The 18,356-nt window shown below is 36.5% G+C and overlaps 2 protein-coding genes across 4 annotated transcripts in view; both read right to left on the minus strand.

Moving 5' to 3' along the window:
• LOC135943669 (spondin-2-like) overlaps positions 1-6,729 on the minus strand; it is a 33,099-nt gene extending 26,370 nt beyond the window's left edge. Inside the window, exons 1-6 of one of the 3 annotated variants that reach the window (XM_065490323.1) lie at positions 6,482-6,720; positions 2,600-2,811; positions 1,567-1,674; positions 1,333-1,512; positions 571-889; positions 63-431 (exon numbers count right to left, since the gene is read on the minus strand). In XM_065490323.1, coding sequence (XP_065346395.1) covers positions 250-431; positions 571-889; positions 1,333-1,512; positions 1,567-1,674; positions 2,600-2,811; positions 6,482-6,659 — 1,179 coding nt within the window. In that variant the 5' untranslated portion in view covers positions 6,660-6,720 and the 3' untranslated portion in view covers positions 63-249. Of the gene's footprint in view, positions 1-62; positions 432-570; positions 890-1,332; positions 1,513-1,566; positions 1,675-2,599; positions 2,812-6,481 lie in introns of those variants that run through there. The other 2 variants (XM_065490319.1, XM_065490320.1) reach the window with 2 other exon arrangements.
• Positions 6,730-9,866: 3,137 nt separating this feature from the next.
• On the minus strand, positions 9,867-18,121 carry Dok (docking protein homolog). The gene is made up of 7 exons (XM_065491675.1): positions 17,978-18,121; positions 17,625-17,823; positions 17,389-17,568; positions 17,146-17,335; positions 15,928-16,298; positions 13,322-13,768; positions 9,867-11,179 (listed from the first exon to the last, which is right to left on the minus strand). The coding sequence occupies exons 2-7, from the start codon at positions 17,691-17,693 to the stop codon at positions 10,961-10,963; spliced, it is 1,476 nt and encodes a 491-aa protein (XP_065347747.1). The 5' UTR covers positions 17,694-17,823; positions 17,978-18,121; the 3' UTR covers positions 9,867-10,960.
• Between the last annotated feature and the right edge of the window lie 235 nt (positions 18,122-18,356).

Genomic DNA, 18,356 nt, shown 5'->3' on the forward strand with positions numbered 1-18,356 from the left:
ACATGATTTTATTTATTATAATTTGAATTAGGTTATTAAGAGCACAAATCAACTGTCAATAATTTCGATACTAGGTTTATTTTTATTTATATAATATGTTACAAACGGTATATTCAATCTAAATCCTTATTTCTAAATGTCAAGAACAAAAATAATCGTGGAAAGGTCTTTGATGAAAAGCAACAAAGCTGATTAAAACATCAGTCGTTTGCGTCAGTCGTGTCGGGGGGTGAGTTGCGGGCGTTCAGGTCACCATTTGAAGTACTTCTCTGCGCAGTCCGAGTATCCGCTGCACCAGCTGCTCTCCTCCAGCGGCCCGACGCACGTTCTGCCTTTCTTCACCAAGCTCCGCCTTCGCACCGACGAGCCCGTGCCGCAGGTCGCGTTGCACGGGGACCAATTAGACCACTCGGACAGCGTGCAAATCTCCGCTAAATAACGAAAAAAATGATTGTAAAAAATTCAAAAAAGGGATAGTAAAATGAAGACAGCAACGGAAGAGTAATTTATTCAGCATCTAAATTCAACACTATAGATGTTTTCCATTAATTAATCAAATATAGATGAAACTGTTTCGTCTGGGCGGTCGTACGATAATTCGGGGCTCGCCTTTACCCAGTTTCCCCTGCTTGCTCTTCCTCTTGTTCTTCAGTTTCCGCATCCGCAGGGCACGCAGTTGGTTTCTGGAAATCCTGCGACGGCCCGTGTGCGTGACGCTGACCGGACCGTCCGAGCCGATGGACAGCACGTGCTGCGCGTTGATGCCGCTGGACAGAACTAGCGCCGGCGGCAGCTGGTCGCTCACTTTGTTGCTGATCGCGTCCTCCTGTCTGTCGACCACGGACGCGAAGTTGAAACTGAATTGCTCCTTCAGATTGTACTCTTTGATCTATAGACAACATCAGGAAGACGCACTTTTTTATTGGTTGAGAGAAAAGCTAATTGTAAGTTAAGGCAATAATTTAATTAATTGAATATTTTTAATACTAAACATCGATCTTATACTAAATTATTAAAAGGAATTTTAACCAATGGAACTCAAAAGTCGCTCAACAACGCAAATATATATGCTTTTTTAATTTAAAATTTCTCATCAGACTTGTCCTTCGTGCGAATAAAAAATATTAAACAATTTTAACGTCTTGAACTGTTGGAGATCAGATATTAAATTAAATTTTAATTACCACATATTTTCTAAATTGTAGTATAACCAGTTTAAAAACATTAAATGCTCATCTTTTGTTAAATTTGCAAATTGCTTTTTAAGTTTTTCATTTCAATTTAATTTTAACTACGAGAGCGTTCAAAATAATAATAAATCGTTTTGTGCACCTTAATAAACTGCAGGGTAGCGATTGCAGGGAGATGATCGAGCTCAGGGTAGAAGAAAGAGCTGGCAGGGTGGTCAGGGTACTTGGATGTGATGATCGAAATAGGCGCTGGCGGATCGCTCTCCCAATTCGGCGAGGTGAACGTGAACCCTGAATCTGAACCTGCGTCCATCAACGTGAGCTGTTTTTAATAAAATTTAAAATTATAACGGTTATAATTGGATCTAATTTTTACCTTTAGCTGCTTTCGTTCCTCCCACTTGTTGTGCGCGTTGCACAGATTGATGGAGTTGACGCCGATGAACCAGTCAGGAGAGGGAACCATGTGCACGACTAGAGACACCTGAGGTAATTCATTACATGTTTTATGCATTCTGAATTCTTTAGATTTTGCGCGTTGTTGCTAAATAAATAATAGATCTGGCTAAAAATAAAAACAATTTGAAAAGTAGAGAATATCTTGCCAATAATATCGCTTTTTCATTTTATTTTTGTTTAAAGAAGCTGAAAATTCAAATTTCGATGAAAATTTATCCCAAGAACTGGAAATTTTTCTTGGTCTCCGAATCTTTATCCAGTTCTTTCAAGTGGTCAGCAGCTGACTTTATAGTTCAACAGCGTTGGAATTCATTTTTTCAAATATACAGCTCCAATTATCTATTTCAAAATTTAAAAAAGGGAACAGATTTAAAACTACGATTCCTGAGTGTATTGAATACATTTTGTGAATATCAATTAAAACTAAAAACATACTGGTGAAATATTTATGTACTAAATTTAACTATTTTTTTATAATGATCTGATACAAAATCTCCTTCTTCTTCCTCCTAATCTTCTCCTAAATGTGATATTTTTGTAGATTTGTTTAGCAAAACAAAAAGTAATTAAATTTATATTTTCAAATGCTTTTTTTAAACTAAACAGATTTGATAATTTGATTTGATAGGCTAATAATAATTGATTCAGGCACATGAAAATTATTTTTTTAGCAGGAAATTCTATTTTAAATGTTTTATTTTTACATTTCAGAAGCAAATTTGCAGTTCTGCAAGGTATTTAGCTCTACAAACTTTTCAAAACTTTTTTAAACGCACAGTAAAAATAGTATTAAATTCCCAACCCTGAAAATTTGGCTAAAAATCAGTTGCAAAATTTAATTCCCTTTAAAGAAAAAATTATATCAACAGAATTCCTAAAGAATTGGAATTCGCATTATTTTTTGCGGTAAAAGCGAGTAGATTTTTTAAATTAACGGTTTTATGGCTGACCAGAGAGTGGTTGCTGTCCAAATAGAACTTGGCCGTGGTCTGTCCCTCGCCTCTGGGGATGGCGTCGGCGCCAAAAGTGTCCATGATGCCGTCGAAGCCCTGGCGCTGGGCGTCGAAAAGATCCGTTTTACCGAGTTCTGCGAAATGGCGCATCGCCTTGCTCGCCATCCGACCCTCGGAGAACAGTTCGAACGAGTCATCGTGGCTTCGACCTGGAAGAGGAAACAATATGTAAATACATTTTAGAGTTCAGCACGCCTTTTTACACAGTTTGTTCTCGCTTTGCTTAGGTCATGCGCGAGTGACGAGATGAGTCAGATATATCTCTCATTGTCTTGGGGAATGAACGAGAACAGCAGGCCCGGCTCGCGCGGCATTTAATGATCCAGTACGCGGAAAAAGAATAAGTATAGAAAGAGAGGCTGCCGACCTTTCGCAATCGCTGCTTTTAACAGCAATCAGAGAGCGCTTTCAGCAGTCAAATGTACACACTCAAGACAAGACAGCTTGCTGAAAATTTTAACTTTAGGATAAAATCTATTTCGGATTAATTTAAAGTGGAATGACACTGGGCAACAATTGAAAATTATTTTAATTGTTGGATGCCTTAAACAATTGACCGATAAAAAAATTCTTTAACAATTTGCAATAATAAAAAGAGGACCTTCCTACAGTAAAAATTCAAATTTTGCCAATTTTCTCCAAAATTTACAATGCTCGAACATATTTTCTTGGCATATTTCGATTCCTCTCGTCGAGATCTGTCCAACGGTGTTTGCCACTTATTGGGGAAACTCTTGGTTTTGAAATTAAATCGGATTTCAAGTAAGGAGACAGCCATTACCATTTGAAAAACACGGTAACTTTCCAGCCAATTTTCTCAAAAAATTACAGTGCTTCTCAGGTCAATTTAGGCTTTAACTGAATCCTAAGGGACGAGGTTATGCATTGGCAACAAGCATTTTCCAGGCTTTTGCAGTATCATTCATCTTTAAATAATAATTTTAACAATTATTTTTAAGATTCTGAATGTTTAATAATGCTTTTTGTGGTTTTGATTTTATAAAAGCGTTAATTGTTATTAAAATACTGTTTAAATATTCCTTGAGATAACAACATTTTGAATTGTAAAAAATCTATGCGATCTCTATAATATATTATTCGCTGACTTTTCCTTTGTCCTTTTCTATAAATTTTGATAATTATTAGATAATTCGACTTGTGATGCAAAATAAGTTTGATTCCTGATTTTCTTATTAAATACAAACGAAAGCAAATTTTCCCCGAAAAATCTTCACAAATGATTTCGATCATTGAGAGACCATTGATTTTTTTTTCTTAGCGTCCATACAACAAGATTTTCAACTAAAAAGGAATTTTTACATTCATCGTTTTTCAGCAATCTGCGAAACTATGGAAAAATGCATCAAGCTATAACTGAAAAAATGTTTTCGCTCAATTTATATGTAAAATTTATATAGAATGCAATTATGGGCATTATTTTACGAGACAAAAAATTCCAGAAGGGCCATTTTTTAAAAAAAAAATGAGGGTTATTAAAATTATGCTTTTAGGGGTTGTTATGGGCTTATAATCTTAACCGCATACAGCTTCGCATGCTGTGAAATCTTATGTGATTTCCTTTATACACGATATTCTTAAGGGTTTTATTTAATTAAAAATTTAGAAAAATTCAATGACTTATAATTTTTGAAAGAATTTTAAAGGAAAAAAATATATTGCTTTTCTATGAAATCGGTGAGGAAATTTGGATAATACTACTTGAATAATAAACATGAATCAAATTCAAATAAGCTTTCTGTCTTTATTTTTCAAATAAAAATATTTTTTTTAACTCCAAAATTTTCAGCCACAAAGGGTCTTTAAAAAAAATAAAACTACAATTTTGAATATTTTTTTATGATGTTGAATACAAAAAAAATATTTTTACAATGAAATGAAAATAATACAAATTAAAATGATAAAAAACGGTCTCTATTAAATTAAGTCCCCAAAATTTCGATTTCAATTACATTCAATTATAGCTTTTTTCAAAATTAAAATAAAATTTAGATGAAGACAGTAATAATTGAATTCCTTAATTTCTGAACCATTGCAAAAGTCTCAGTTGAGCCGAATGTTTTTGAAGAAGAAGCAATTAACAGGCAGGTTGTCACTCAAAGTCAGGTATTATATATTTTCACTCTGCAATCTCTTTTTTCTCCGCGTGGCTGCTGGGGCAGCCGCTCAAACAAATGGATTGGCAGAGCGCCTGGAATAGCCGCGATTGTTTACGCCGGGCCCAACCCTCCAGCACCTCTGCTGTTCGGCGCAAATTTCGGCTCCGCGCGCGCTGCGGTACTGAAAGCGTGTAAACACGCACACTCTCGGCCAGAATTAATCAAAATTGCAAATGTCGAGCCGTGAAAAATTCAACCGAAAGCGATTTTACAAAGAATAAAACGGTCCCACGCAAACATCAAACCGCTCATAATATTTTTTATTCATATAGAGGAAAGAAAGAAAATAATGCAGGAATGACTAAACGCGTGCTGCACCCACGCTCAGAAAGAAAAAAACACATAAAACGAGCTGTCAGAGCGCTGTAGAAATCAGACAGTTTCATTTTATTTGTATTGAGACTTGTACTATTAAGCATTTATAGAGCCTTGAGATTTAAACGTTTCAACAAACTGCCAGATTGCTACGATTTAGTTTGTAAGGAAGGAGCAATTTTCAAAGATGTATGAACGCAATCTCCAGGGCAATTTTTATAATTGGAAGGAATAAATCCTCTTGATTAATCCAATAATAAAACCGATACAAAATAATTGTTTTTTCAATCGCATATATTATAAGGGTGATTTTTTCATGAAGAAATTTTAAAATCAGCCTACTAAGATAATTTAATTCTATTCCTGCAAGACATTTTTGACCAGCATGAATAAAAAGAAATTTGGCACATTATGAAAATTAATTTTTCAATTTCACAAACCTATTAGTTTAGTTGTATGAATTGTTGATAAATTACGCAAACAATAAAAAATAACCTCTTACTGAAGCCATTAATTTAATTTATGTTCTTAACTGTTATTACCCTCAAATGCTCCCCTCTAAAGGGGATTTTTCAATTTGTCAATTGTTGCGAGCTCTAAGAATCCAAAGGCTTAAAAGGAATAAAACCATTTTTTAAAGTGGAATGATACTGGGCAACAATTAAAAATTATTTAAATTGTTGGATGGCATAAACAATTGATCGATTAACAATTTGTTCAACAATTTGCAATACTAAAAAAAGGACCTTCCTATGATAAAAATTCAAATTTTGCCGATTTTCTCCAAAATTTACAGTGCTTGAACATATTTTCTTGGCATATTCCGATTCCTCACGTCGAGATCTGTCCAACGGTGTATGCCACTTATTGGGGAAACTCTTGGTTTTGAAATTAAATCGGATTTCAAGTTAGGAGACAGCCATTACCATTTGAAAAGCACGGTGACTTTCCAGCCAATTTTCTCAAAAAAATACAGTGCTTCTTAGGTAAATTTAGGCTTTAACTGAATCCTAAGGGACGAGTTTATGCATTGGCAACAAGCATTTTCCAGGCTTTTGCAGTATCATTCCTCTTTAAATTAAATTCGGGTAAAAAAAATTTAGGGCAACCCTTTTTGAGGGTAACATTTTTAAACTAGCCACATTTCTAATTTTAAAATAATTATTGTATTTATTATTGGTATAGAATTTTCACATTTAGCAAGGAAATTTTGATCAGCATCGATAATCTTCTGAAATTACGTTTTTTTCCTTAATTATTTAGTTTAAGAAAAGAAATCGATCCTTTTTTTAAGATCACCTCTGGAATAAAATAATTATTGTCTCACCAAGAAGTCTGGACCACTGCGCCGGAGGTCGGAACTCAGGGTACTGCTTGGGAAAGAGTTCCTTGGTCCAGTGCGTGTCGAGGACGACCCTGTAGACGGCGAGGGTGTCCGCGGGACAAGTGTGGGCGGACGCCACGACGGTCGCCGAGAGCAGGAGGACGAGTGCGGTCAATGCCATGGTCGGTGCGCTTCTGGCTGCCTCCACGGTCGACGCCGCTCTTTAAGTAATCCCGTCTCTGCGCGCGCTTCTTCGCCTGTTGTTTTTTTTTATTCTCTCTGATGCCGGCCGGGCTGGCCACACAAAGTTTGTCCATCAAAACGCTCTCGCCTTGAGACACTTTTAATGTTTACCACCACTGCATATGAGAAAAGCCTGGTCCATTTATAAAAAAAAATTGGCAGGTCGTCTGGTTAACGATAATTTATTTCGCTATAAGCATAAAAAACCTTGATATCAAATTTAAAAAAATTTTAAGAGTAAACATGTGACAAGTAACTCATCTACTTTTAATCTTCAAACTATAATTAAATAGGTAAAACTCTCTATATTATAGGAATGGAATTGAATTTGAACAATTTAACGATTTAATTTCAATGACTAGCTGATTTTTTTTAATTCGACGGGTGTTAGCAAGTTATTGAGCTCCAAAGGAATAAAATCATTTCAATTTTACGTTATATATAGAGGTGTTGAAAAAGCGATGTTTTTGTCCGCATTCGTTGATGAGTCTTTTTGCATTTTTTAATCCAAAAAAGGATCATAGACTTTTAGCTGGAAAAATCAATATTATTCTGTTTTCAACAATTTGCACAAAATTTTCTGAGCACAAACAAACGATGCAGTAACATTTTTGACATTGAGTAAAAATTTCAAAATACTTTATTCATGAAACCTTTTTCCTCTTAATTCAAAATTTAAATAAAATTCTTTACTATATAAATCTGTAAAAACTGTGATTGTCTAGAAAATATCAGGAATTTTTATCAGCTTTCTAAATATGTGGTTTTTGTACCACGATAAAGTTTAATAAAAGACAAAAAGTTATCTCCAGAACCATCCGGAATAAACTCTAAAAACCGAGCCCTATGTCACTTCACAATATAAATCTACTTTTTAAAGCTGCGAATTTTTTAAACGTTTTTTCTTTAGGAGTATCACGAGCAGGGCTGGGCATGGGTATTTAGGTTTTTTTTGCAGATCCAGTTTTTTGCGTTTTTTGCAGCTAGTTTCTGCCGCATTTTTGGTGCTCAGGAAAAATTAAATTTATTTACAAGATGTTTACCAATGACTCAACAAAAACCAAAAACCCTTTCCCTCTAACATAGGGCATTATTTTGTTCATTATATAAGCATGAGGTGCACCACACAAAACTGGTAAATACCGCAAAAAACCACTGCACTGCAAGATTGGGAAACTTTCCTGGAGATACCCAGCTAGAGCGTATTCAAGAAAGGTTTTTCTGTTCCTGTCCTGACCTGTTCCGGGAAAAAAATTTCCTGTCCTGTCCTGTTCCTGTTCCAAAATTGGATTTCCGGTCCTGTCCTGTTTTTTTTTTCTTAAATTTAATTCAAATTTACAAAATGGTCTTCTAATATTCTTCCATATTAATATTTTTTGGTTTCCTTTTAATTATTTGAAACTTCCATTTGACAGATTTTCTAAGCGTTTAAATTTTGATAGAGTATATAATTTCTAATTCATCTAATTCCCCTTTATGAACAAAACGGAAAAAATAATATGCACCCCGCACAGAATTTAGTATCCAACAAAAAGTATTTCAAAAAGTGCTTAAAATGAAAAAGAATTGCAGAAAAACCCTAAAAATGTTATTTTTTGATACAGTTGATTGTTTCTGTAAAACGCTTGTTTTTTCGAACACCACTGACTATAATTTAAGAGTTGTGCATTTTAATTAAAGCTTTAGAGCAAAATTGTAAACGTCGTCATAATTTTTAGGTTTTTTTGGAAAAATATTTATAGTTACATGAAAGAAAGTAAACATTGTAAGGCAGTATCAAAATGAAAAGTAATGCTGTCTATAAATGAGGTATATTTGATATAAAATAGACCAAGAATGGAATTGTTTTGAAACAAAATTCTTGTCTTGTCCTGTTCCTGAAAAATATTTTCCTGTCCTGCCGGAATTCCAGGAAAAAGCAGGAATTCTTGTTTCCTGTTTCAGTTTCCTGTCTTGGAATACGCTCTAACCCAGCCCTCCGATTATCAAAAAACAAAACTGTATCAAATACACCGATTATAAAAAATAATACAGAACAACTGTATATACAAATTTTGAGTTGTTCAAATTTGTTCTGTCTAAAAATAGAGCGACAATGAAAATAAAAGGTGACTTTCTGTCTCTACTAGGAAATAATGAATATAGAACACCCTTATTTTTTCAAACCTCTACCCTATTTGACTTTCTTACATCTTGCATTACCACGAACAAGACACGTGATTTTTGTCTGCGTGTTGCGAAGATAAATTGGAAAATGTATAGAAATCAAAGCTGTAAATGTTAAATGAAAATTCTCCAAAAATTTAAGAGTAAAAAAGCGGGCAGTTTTGTCTTTTTTTAATCTTTAATCTGGTCTAATAAATGTTAAACCATCTTAATTCGCATGAAAAAAAACTGTTTTGACTGAAAAACTCCTGCAAAAATTTATTGAAATGAAAAAATGAAACCACGAGAATTTATATGCGATTTTAGTACATAGTTTTATGGTTAAAACGGCTCAAAACTGAATGATTTTTGCTCGTTTGATGGTCCTGCAACGGTTGGAAGCTCAGAAAAAAAATAGTCGATTGTCTAAAATTCACAGTCCTGCTCATATTTTATTATTTATAAAACCGGTCTGTTGAAAACGACGTTAATTCAGGAAAACTAGTTTTTCTTTTTATTATGCTGCACAAAACGCTAAATGTTTTTAATTCTTCAGTTAAAAAATCAACTTAAATTTCGTGCAAATAATTTATTTCTTTTCATGAACTTGAGAAAAAAATACTGCGCGTTACTACTGCAATAATTAAGGAGTTAAATAAATATTACTGTCCTAAAAGGATAAACATTGCAAAATCGATCAGGAATAGACCGTTTGAAGGTGTATTTTGACGGGTGAGTGGAGCGTGGGCGGAATAATGGTGTCTTCGTACTTGGCCGCAGCGCGTGGATAAATAAACAGTCTATAAAAAGGTGGTGGGCGAATGAGCGATCCAACTTTTTGCTACTATAATTCATAAGTGAGGCAAGGTCGGAAGCGTTTTTTTCCACGCTGGCCCAATTCCGGCCGGCAATATGGGCCGACCAACTGTGCAAATAATCATCGTTCGAACGTGATTTACTGCTTCAAGAGCGGGCGACACGCGACATTCAAAAGCAAGGCTGGTAGGTAGGTAAAATGCACTCGGCACTTTTTTATTGACACGGCAGAAAATTGTATAATGGTTTGTTATTGCACAGAGATATTAATGGTATTGATCCGTGAAACAAGCGGGATCACACACAGCACGTTTCTTGGACCAACATGTCAGCATTTTCAAGCTCATATTTCGTGGTAGAAAAGATGGCACAAAAGGTTAAAGCTTAAGTGTGTTGTGGAATGTTAAAGCAGGTAATTAAAATGCATCCAATAAACGGAATGCAAAATTTGAGGATGGCTTCCCTAATTTCTGAAACTGCCGACTGATGGCACCACCAAATAATTTAATATTTTATTTTTGAAGCAGTTTCTCCCACCGAGTAAAGTTTAAATGGGAGATTTTCCCGCCAAAATTGAATTCCTCTAGTGTTCGGTTTGGATCCACCATCCCTTTACTATTTTGGATTTAATTCTTGGCGTACAAGGTTTTCAACTAACGTGCTGAAAACCAAATTAAGTTCAGCCCCAATCGCACCTAAAATATAAATTTTTGATTTTGTTTCTACCGCGATTGATTGAACCGACTCTATTTTTCCTCCGCGTCTAATTAATTCTTTTTACTGCCAAAAATGCAAGCAGTAGCAAAAATGTACAAGTATCCAAAAATGGTATATTATGAACGATGGTGGCTCCAAAAACACCAAGGACGTTCAATAGAATTTTTAAATTAAGTGGTGCCAACGGCGCACAGCATCAAAAAGGTTAAAATAATCCAAATGAGCCGATAATTCCCACTGAGAATTTTTTTTTTTTGGAATTGATCTGCAAAAGTTGAAGTACATATTAACAATTATAAGTACACAAAAATCCAAATAGTCGAGAATTTCCCGTTACTCGCCGCATACTGACTATTCGGACGACAGTCTAATTTACACATTTTTATTATTAAAGGCACGTAAACCTACAGTAAAAGATCATTAATTATTAAAATAAGATCACCGATGAACAACCGCCCGCGTTAAATGCAAAAAGAATAGACAGTCTGCAGGAGAGAAATTGGTCATTTGCGGGCAGCAACATGGAACCATTGAGTGATTTAGTGCGTGTGACTAGGCTTTTTACACCTGCTTCTTCGGCTTGACAACCTCAGCGTAGACCGAGTCTTCCGGCTGAGGGCTGACCTTGCGGATGGATCCGTAGCCTTGGTGCGTGTCGTCCGCCACTCGGAACCGCTCCTGGGCGTCGATTCCGACGACGTCGTACTCGTTCCACGACATTGGCTCCAGAGGCGGCTTCTTGGGCGCGGGAGGAACGGGTGGTGGCGGCGCCTCATTGACCTGTCAACACGAAAATTCCACGTGGAAGAAATTTCATTATTTAAAGGGCTCGCCAATTTTGCAATCAGTAAAAATGCACCACTGGTTTTAAGAACAAATAAAGCTAGGATACATAAAACTGTGCAATGCAGGAGTTTTCTGCATTTGTTACGCTTTCGTTTCTTAAATCGACTCCAGGAAAAGTTGATGTGGCGTCAAACAAGACAGAAAAATGAAATAAAATTTTATTCCTTGAGGATGAAGTTCATTTTTTCACAATATCTATTTTTAAGATTGTGTATTTTAACCGTTCAAAAATGGTTAGTCCTAATTAATGAATAAAATTCCACTTCCAACTGTCGAGATTTAATTTATAGCCACGCTTCTAGTTTTCAATTATGATTTTCACGAAAGTTGAACTTGAATTAAAAATTATTTTTGATGTTTAATCGATAATTTTTTCACTTTAAATCGGTTTTTGACCGGAACTGGTCGTTAAGCCAAGATTGAGCGATGTACTGAAAAAAGGGAATTTCAATAGATTTCCTTTTTTTAAACTTTGAAAGGGTTTCAGACGAAATTGCCTCAAATGTGCTGAAATCTATTAAAAATACAATACACAACTTCCCAATTTTGATGTTGTAATGGGTACGGTTGAAAAAAAAACATTGCAAGAATTCCTAAAAACGTGATTTTGTTGGAATATCTCGCTAATAAAAATGGGTAAATAACTTTTAAGCATGAATCAATTTCCCAATTCTATTTGAAGTACCTCTCTAGAATTCAATTTATGACAGTGCCAATCGATACCGCATAATATGTGGTTGAGCAGATAAATAGCACGGTCAAATAGTCAACGCGACGTGCCAAAAATCAGAGGAAATAATTTTAAAAAAAAATTACTTGACGTGTTTTTGGTCTGAACTGTGGAAAAAATGTCACAAGAACGCCGGCGACAATAAATAATTGAAATAACAGTTTTTACGGCATTTTGTGTCAAATTGTCTATTTAGAGTTTCAGCTGTTATTTCCTTTTTTATTCTTGCTTTGTCAAAAATGGAATTCCAGTGCTACTTAAATCAGTTAATTTAAAATGAGAAAATTATTTCCTGCTACGTCCTAAACCGATTTTCTGACCACAAAAATTAATCATGTTGATGAAGTTTTATTTTATTATCATTGCTTTTTCCGGAATGGCTATCAATAATTCACAATAATTGAAATTTGTTTGTAAAGCTCATATACAAAACCTAACTGTGGCAATTTTTAGATTGTAATGTAAATTTGCTGCTCCTTTATCATAAATTTATCAAATATTTGCTGTCCTAATTCTAGCCCTCTAGGGATTTTTTAAACAAATTTTCCACAAGAAAAATTTCTCCAAGAAATTTAACCTAATATTAATTATAATTAAGAAAATAAAATGCCGATATTCCTGTCTGTTTTGGTTTTAAAATCTGTTTATTTTAACAAACAATGCCGTCTAATTTAAAGAGGCCAAATTTTTTATATAACTTCTGCCTGACAACCTGGCTGATATGCTCCACCTTGTCGTATTTAGTCTATACAAGAACTTGACTTAAACTTAAATCTAACGTTTTAGTCTTCAGCTGCTGTAATACATTTTATTATTACTATTGATATTAGACCAAAGTGGCGAAACTGGTCCCATCAAGATTTTTGGTATGAATTTCAGCATTTCTTAAATGCAATCAAATTTCAAACGACGTCCTCAAGGCGAATGGTTTGGTTCTCCAGCACGATATTGCTAATGTCTTCACGCTACAAAATAACGACGGACGCTAAAATAAAACAAAAAATTGAATTTAATGTTTTAAAATTAATCAATCAATGAATGGGAAAAATAGCCGTTTATCTAGAATTTTCTAATTAATTTAATTTAGGTAGAATATTCTCTCCCTAGCCTCTTCTAAATCCATTAATTTTCATCTATAAAAGGATTAAAATGTTTCAAGCGGTTTAAAGCATTCAGATGTCTACAAGAGCAATTTACATGATGTTAGGATGCGACTCAATGCCTTTTAAAAAGCGTAATTTATCCTCACACAAAGGATAAAAGCCGCTGGGGAAAACCCCAATTCACACTACTAATCCCTCTCAATCCCCAGAATTCATTTCAATAGAAGAAAAAAATCATCTCACTTGAGAATAAATGGCAGAGTCGTCAGTGTACTTGAGATTGGCGGAGGGCGCGGCAAAGTGCTGGAGGGTGTCGTAGTTCTCCATGGACTCGACCGAGTGCTGGTTGATGAACTTCCTCTGCGTGATCACGGTCGGCTCCTCCTTGAACGGGCCGACGCGCTTCACGCCCAACTCGACCTTGTCCTGCGAGTAGTTCTCCGTGTGCGTGAATTCGTCGACGCCGAGCGTCTTCCACGCGTTGTTGATGTGCTCCACTTCGTCGTACTGCTTCGGCTCGATCGTGATCGACGGCACCTTGCGCGGCGGCTTCGACGGCACCCCTTTGTTCTTGACGCTGTTCTCGAAGGCGCAGCTCATTGACAGTTCGTTCATTATTAGTGAATTTGTGGCAGACGTCGGAGACGGCGGCAACGGCGTCCGCGAGCCTGGCTCCATATTCATCGCAGCCTGGAATTGGAAATTAGGCCAAGATTTTAATTAATCAAGTTTAAATAGCAGAAATTGATACTGCGAAATTCTGGGAAACCCTTGTTGGCAATGCATCAACTCATCCTCTATAGGATTCAGTTGAAGCCAAAATTGGCTTAAAGTTGAATGAAACTGGGCAACAATTGAAAATTATTTGAATTGTTGGATGCCATAAACAATTGATCGATAAACAATTTGTTCAACAATTTGCAACAATAAAAAAGGACCTTCCTACAGTAAAAAAATCAAATTTTGCCAATTTTCTTCCAAAATTTACTGAGCTTGAACATATTTTCTTGGTATATTCCGATTCCTCTCGTCGAGATCTGTCCAACGGTATATATGCCAGTTATTGAGGAAACTCTTGGTTTTGAAATTAAATCGGATTTCAAGTAAGGAGACAGCCCTTACCCTTTGAAAAGCACGGTAACTTTCCAGCCAATTTTCTCAAATAATTACAGTGCTTCTTAGGTCAATTTAGGCTTTAACTGAATCCTAAGATACGAGGCTATGCATAGGCAACAAGCATTTTCCAGGCTTTTTGCAGTATCATTCATCTTTAAGTAGCACTGTTAATTTTTGAGAAAAGTGGTTGCAAAGTTAGCATCCTTTTCAAATGGTGAAGATTGTCTCCTTATTTGAAAACCATTTTTATTTCACGACAAAGAGTTTCCCCAAAAAAGTCGAATAGATTTTTTCTGTCAAGCGCTGTAAATTTTGGAGAAAATTGGAAATTTTTACTGTAGCAAGGTCCTTTTTTGATTGTTGAAAATTGTATAACAAATTATTTATCAACTCCTTATTGCATCCAACAATTAAAATTATTTTCGATTGTCACCCTGTATCAATCCACTGTATAAAATTATTGGTTGTGACATCTTAACCACAGCTTTGCCAAAATAATGTGCTAAAATTGTGTGTCCTTTTTCGGTCATTTCAACACTGACAAGGAAACTATTAGTCAGAGGATTATCGTATTTATGTAAAATACAACGGGATTTAACATCAGAAAATCAAATCGTGAAGCAAGTTTTCATCTAATCATGATGTTATTTAATAGTTTAACTCTACTTGACAAGACAAATCGATTGGTGGGTTGTTTGATTTTCCAATAAAGTCCATAAAATTTCAGACTTGCCCGGAAATTTACTAATTACTCATTAAAGATTCAAGACGATGTTCTAAAAATTATTAAGCTGGCCATCACAACATGTACGACATGTTAAATGACTTCTTTGATAATTTCACCAAAAGATAAAACGTTGAATCCTCAAGAGTTTCCTTTTAAGACGTAGTCGGTATGTGCCCTTTCTTAATATATCACTCACTGTTTCTATCACAAAAATACTTGAGAATGACTTATCTGCCGAAATGAAAGACTAAAAATACAAGTTAAAATAAATTTCAAAATGCTGTCTGGGAATGAATGAGGCAAAAACATGCATTAAACCTTGTTTTTTATAAAGCGCCGTTTATAACCAGAAATGTGGAAAAGGCAGGTCGGTGGAGCGTGACGCAGGATGACGCAGGACCGGCAGGACATTAACAAATTGAGCAGAGTGCAAAACAGGCGATGCAATTTGTTTATGGGAAAATCCTGCCAGAGCCGAGGTTGAAAAACGTTATGCCTTTTGACATGCACCTGCGGCACACTGACTGCATCTTTTTTCAAAGGTGCCAAAGCGGCCAGACAGACTTTGACGCGAGAATCATTCAGGGGCGCGCCCTGCGAGGGGACAGCACCAGTTTTCAGCCAAAATTTTCCCTTTCCTACAGGGCATGCAAGCCTTAGAACGACCTGCCATCGATTTTGAAAGACTGCGACGCATCAAATTTTCCATCCCTGTGCGAGCAGTTTTTGTGGTGCAAATATTAAGTGTGTTTTTTACATAAACCTTAATTTATCAACTATTCCACGACACGTGAAAACGTCGAATCAACTTTTGGTTTTGCGCGTTCATGCAGATTGTTATGCTTTCGTTCATAAAATTGTATGACTGAAATGTGAAATGTATAAGTCATGAGTAATAAACACATTTTCCAGAATTAGTTTCCCCACATGTTTCATTACGGGAATTCTGCATTTCCGCCATGCTGTTCATGGAACGGAATTTCAAAAAGGAAGTGGAATGACGCACCTGGAACTGACTGCTGGCAATGTTGACCGGCGTGGCGGACAGCTGGAGCTGGCTGTCCTCCTGCTTGGCCATGACGCGCCAGTTCTTCATCGTGCTGGAAATGCATTGGAAAACGTTCTTCTGCGGGTCAGTCTTGAACTGGAAGCTCCCCTCGCCAGAGTCGCACTTGCGGCCGGCGTCAAACGACAGCACGCCGTTCTTCGAGCCGTACCGCCGGATGTACATGAATGGCCACGTGTAGAGCAGCCGCTCGTTGGGCAGCGCCGAGCGCAGTTGCAACGCCGTCCGGTTCACCACCAGCGTGTAGTGCGCCTCCGACAGGTTGCACCGGACCGATGCCGGCGTGGGCATCACCTGCACCGTGAAAACACCTGAAAACCAAAATTTAAAATTAAAATTTGAGGTCTTTTATTCTGCTTTAAGGAGTTTTCATGATATTTAATGCAATTTTCAAACATAAAAGTTGTACCTTAATTCAGGCACCTTTTGACACCAAATTTAAAGACTGTCTTTGACGAAGTTTCTGAGCACACCAATCGATTCTTGCGGGTCGAATTAGGTAAAGTGGATATTTATTCCGACCAAAACGTCCATCGCGACGAGCGTAGCACAAGTAGAACTTTTTTACCGCCAAAACAATATGAATGCGAGAGCTGCGCATGCGTCAGAGCTGCCTGGATCTGACAAATAAGTCATTCGTACAGGCGGTCTCTCTGCAAAACCAGCTCAAACCAGTTCTGACGCATGCGCAGTTCTTGCTTATAGATTTAAATTGTTTTGGCGGTAGTTAACTTGCTGGACTTTTTTGTCAGAAGAAATATCCACTTTACCTAATTCGATCCTCAAGAATCAATCGGTCTGCTCTGACACTTCGTCAAATACGGTCTTTAAAGTCCTAGCTTTATTAGAACTCAAGATATTAACGATTTTGTGAACCCCCAGCCATCTCAACAAATTTCATTAATTTTCCTAGTTTTTTAGGGGAAGGTACATAAATTTTTCCTGATAAATTGATTACTAAAACACCCCTATTTGACGTCAACAACATAAAAATCCGAAAATAAATTAAAAAATTCAGACGATATCAAATAATCTCCTGGAAATACCCAGTGTTGACTTGTTATAACTCCATCATTGTTTGTAAATTGTTTATCAAATATTGGGGAATTCGATTTAGAATGGAAATATATCTACTGATAAAAATTCCGTGACGCAAACCTTCATTCGCTGAGCAGTACAGGTCGTTGTTTTCCTCGTAGTCGTCGTGAGAAAAGGAATTTGAAGTAAATAAAGGCCTGTCGTTTTCGTCTCCCTTGTCGAACGCCGCTGTTTGAAAGCACGAGACCCAATCAAAGAGATCTGTCTCGCTGAGGGTGGCGAATTCTTGCGTGAACCCTCTTGCGAAGATCTACGAGGAATTAAATGTTCAAAATTACGAGGAAGCAAATTTTTTGTTCTTACTGTGAAGGTGAGGGATTGGTTTTTTAGCGGCGTAGGAGAGATTTTTATGCAGTTGTCGAGGGTGAGAAATTTGATTATGTTGTTTTTCCACGATTCTCCCTCCGTTTCGAAAATTTCCACCCTCTGCAGTCCATGTTTCGTTCCTTTGAAAAGCTTGCAATACCTCTTTTGCCAGGTTTTCTGCAAAATTGAGTATTTTTTTCAAGTTTTTCCTCCTAAAAATTTTCAAGTTTTACCTTCTTTAAAAGAGCCGAGATAAAGGGCACGAGCAAGAAACCTTCTTTGTAAGGCAGCTCCATGTCCATTTCTAGCTGTTCATCGCACGCCAAACGCAATTACTCTAGTTTTTATCAATTTTTCTCTTTTATTTCCTTGATAAATATGCGCGTAGACCACTACTTCTGGCCACCAACAGCGACGTTGCCGCTCTCCGCACTGCAAGGACACGGAAATACGAAAATTCCTGGCGATTAATTTTGCTTCGCGTGTGTTTCATCAGATTTAAATGACTCGATTGACAATTTTACGAGGAGCCGTGAAAAAATCAGGCCGGATATCCAGCCGAGGGTCGGTTCGAAATGTGTGTTACCTGTTGTCGGCTAATTAATCAAAATCACAAGCACTAGGCACTTTTTAGCATCGCTATAAACACATTCCTCGCTTGTTTAGCGACTTTAGCGGCCTGTGCAGCTACTATGGAGACATCTGCTGGGGTCGACCGCCGACAACCGCAACATTAATCAGGGAGGGCGTTAACATTAACAGTGACGCGCCATGCGCCTTGTTGTTGATTCGTTAAAATGATATTGTTTTTTCCATAAAATACTTCAGTTTAAATTTAAATATGATGGTATATCAATAAATCTACTGCAAAATAAATTTAATACAGTTAAATAGTGAAAAATTCTTATTTAATTGAATCGCGTAGTTGGCACCACTGACAAGTTACGCCCCCATTTTTCGACACG

Source organism: Cloeon dipterum, chromosome 4, assembly GCF_949628265.1.
Source record: "Cloeon dipterum chromosome 4, ieCloDipt1.1, whole genome shotgun sequence".
Taxonomy (NCBI): domain Eukaryota; kingdom Metazoa; phylum Arthropoda; class Insecta; order Ephemeroptera; family Baetidae; genus Cloeon; species Cloeon dipterum.

What these genes read in the sequence shown, in the direction of transcription:
- Dok (XM_065491675.1), bottom strand. Translation starts at nt 17,693, where the DNA reads ATGGACATGGAGCTGCCTTACAAAGAAGGTTTCTTGCTCGTGCCCTTT. An exon ending in ACCAATCCCTCACCTTCACA is followed by an intron (nt 17,336 to 17,388) that starts GTAAGAACAAAA and finishes AATTCCTCGTAG; the next exon opens with ATCTTCGCAAGAGGGTTCAC. An exon ending in GTACTGCTCAGCGAATGAAG is followed by an intron (nt 16,299 to 17,145) that starts GTTTGCGTCACG and finishes TTTGGTTTTCAG; the next exon opens with GTGTTTTCACGGTGCAGGTG.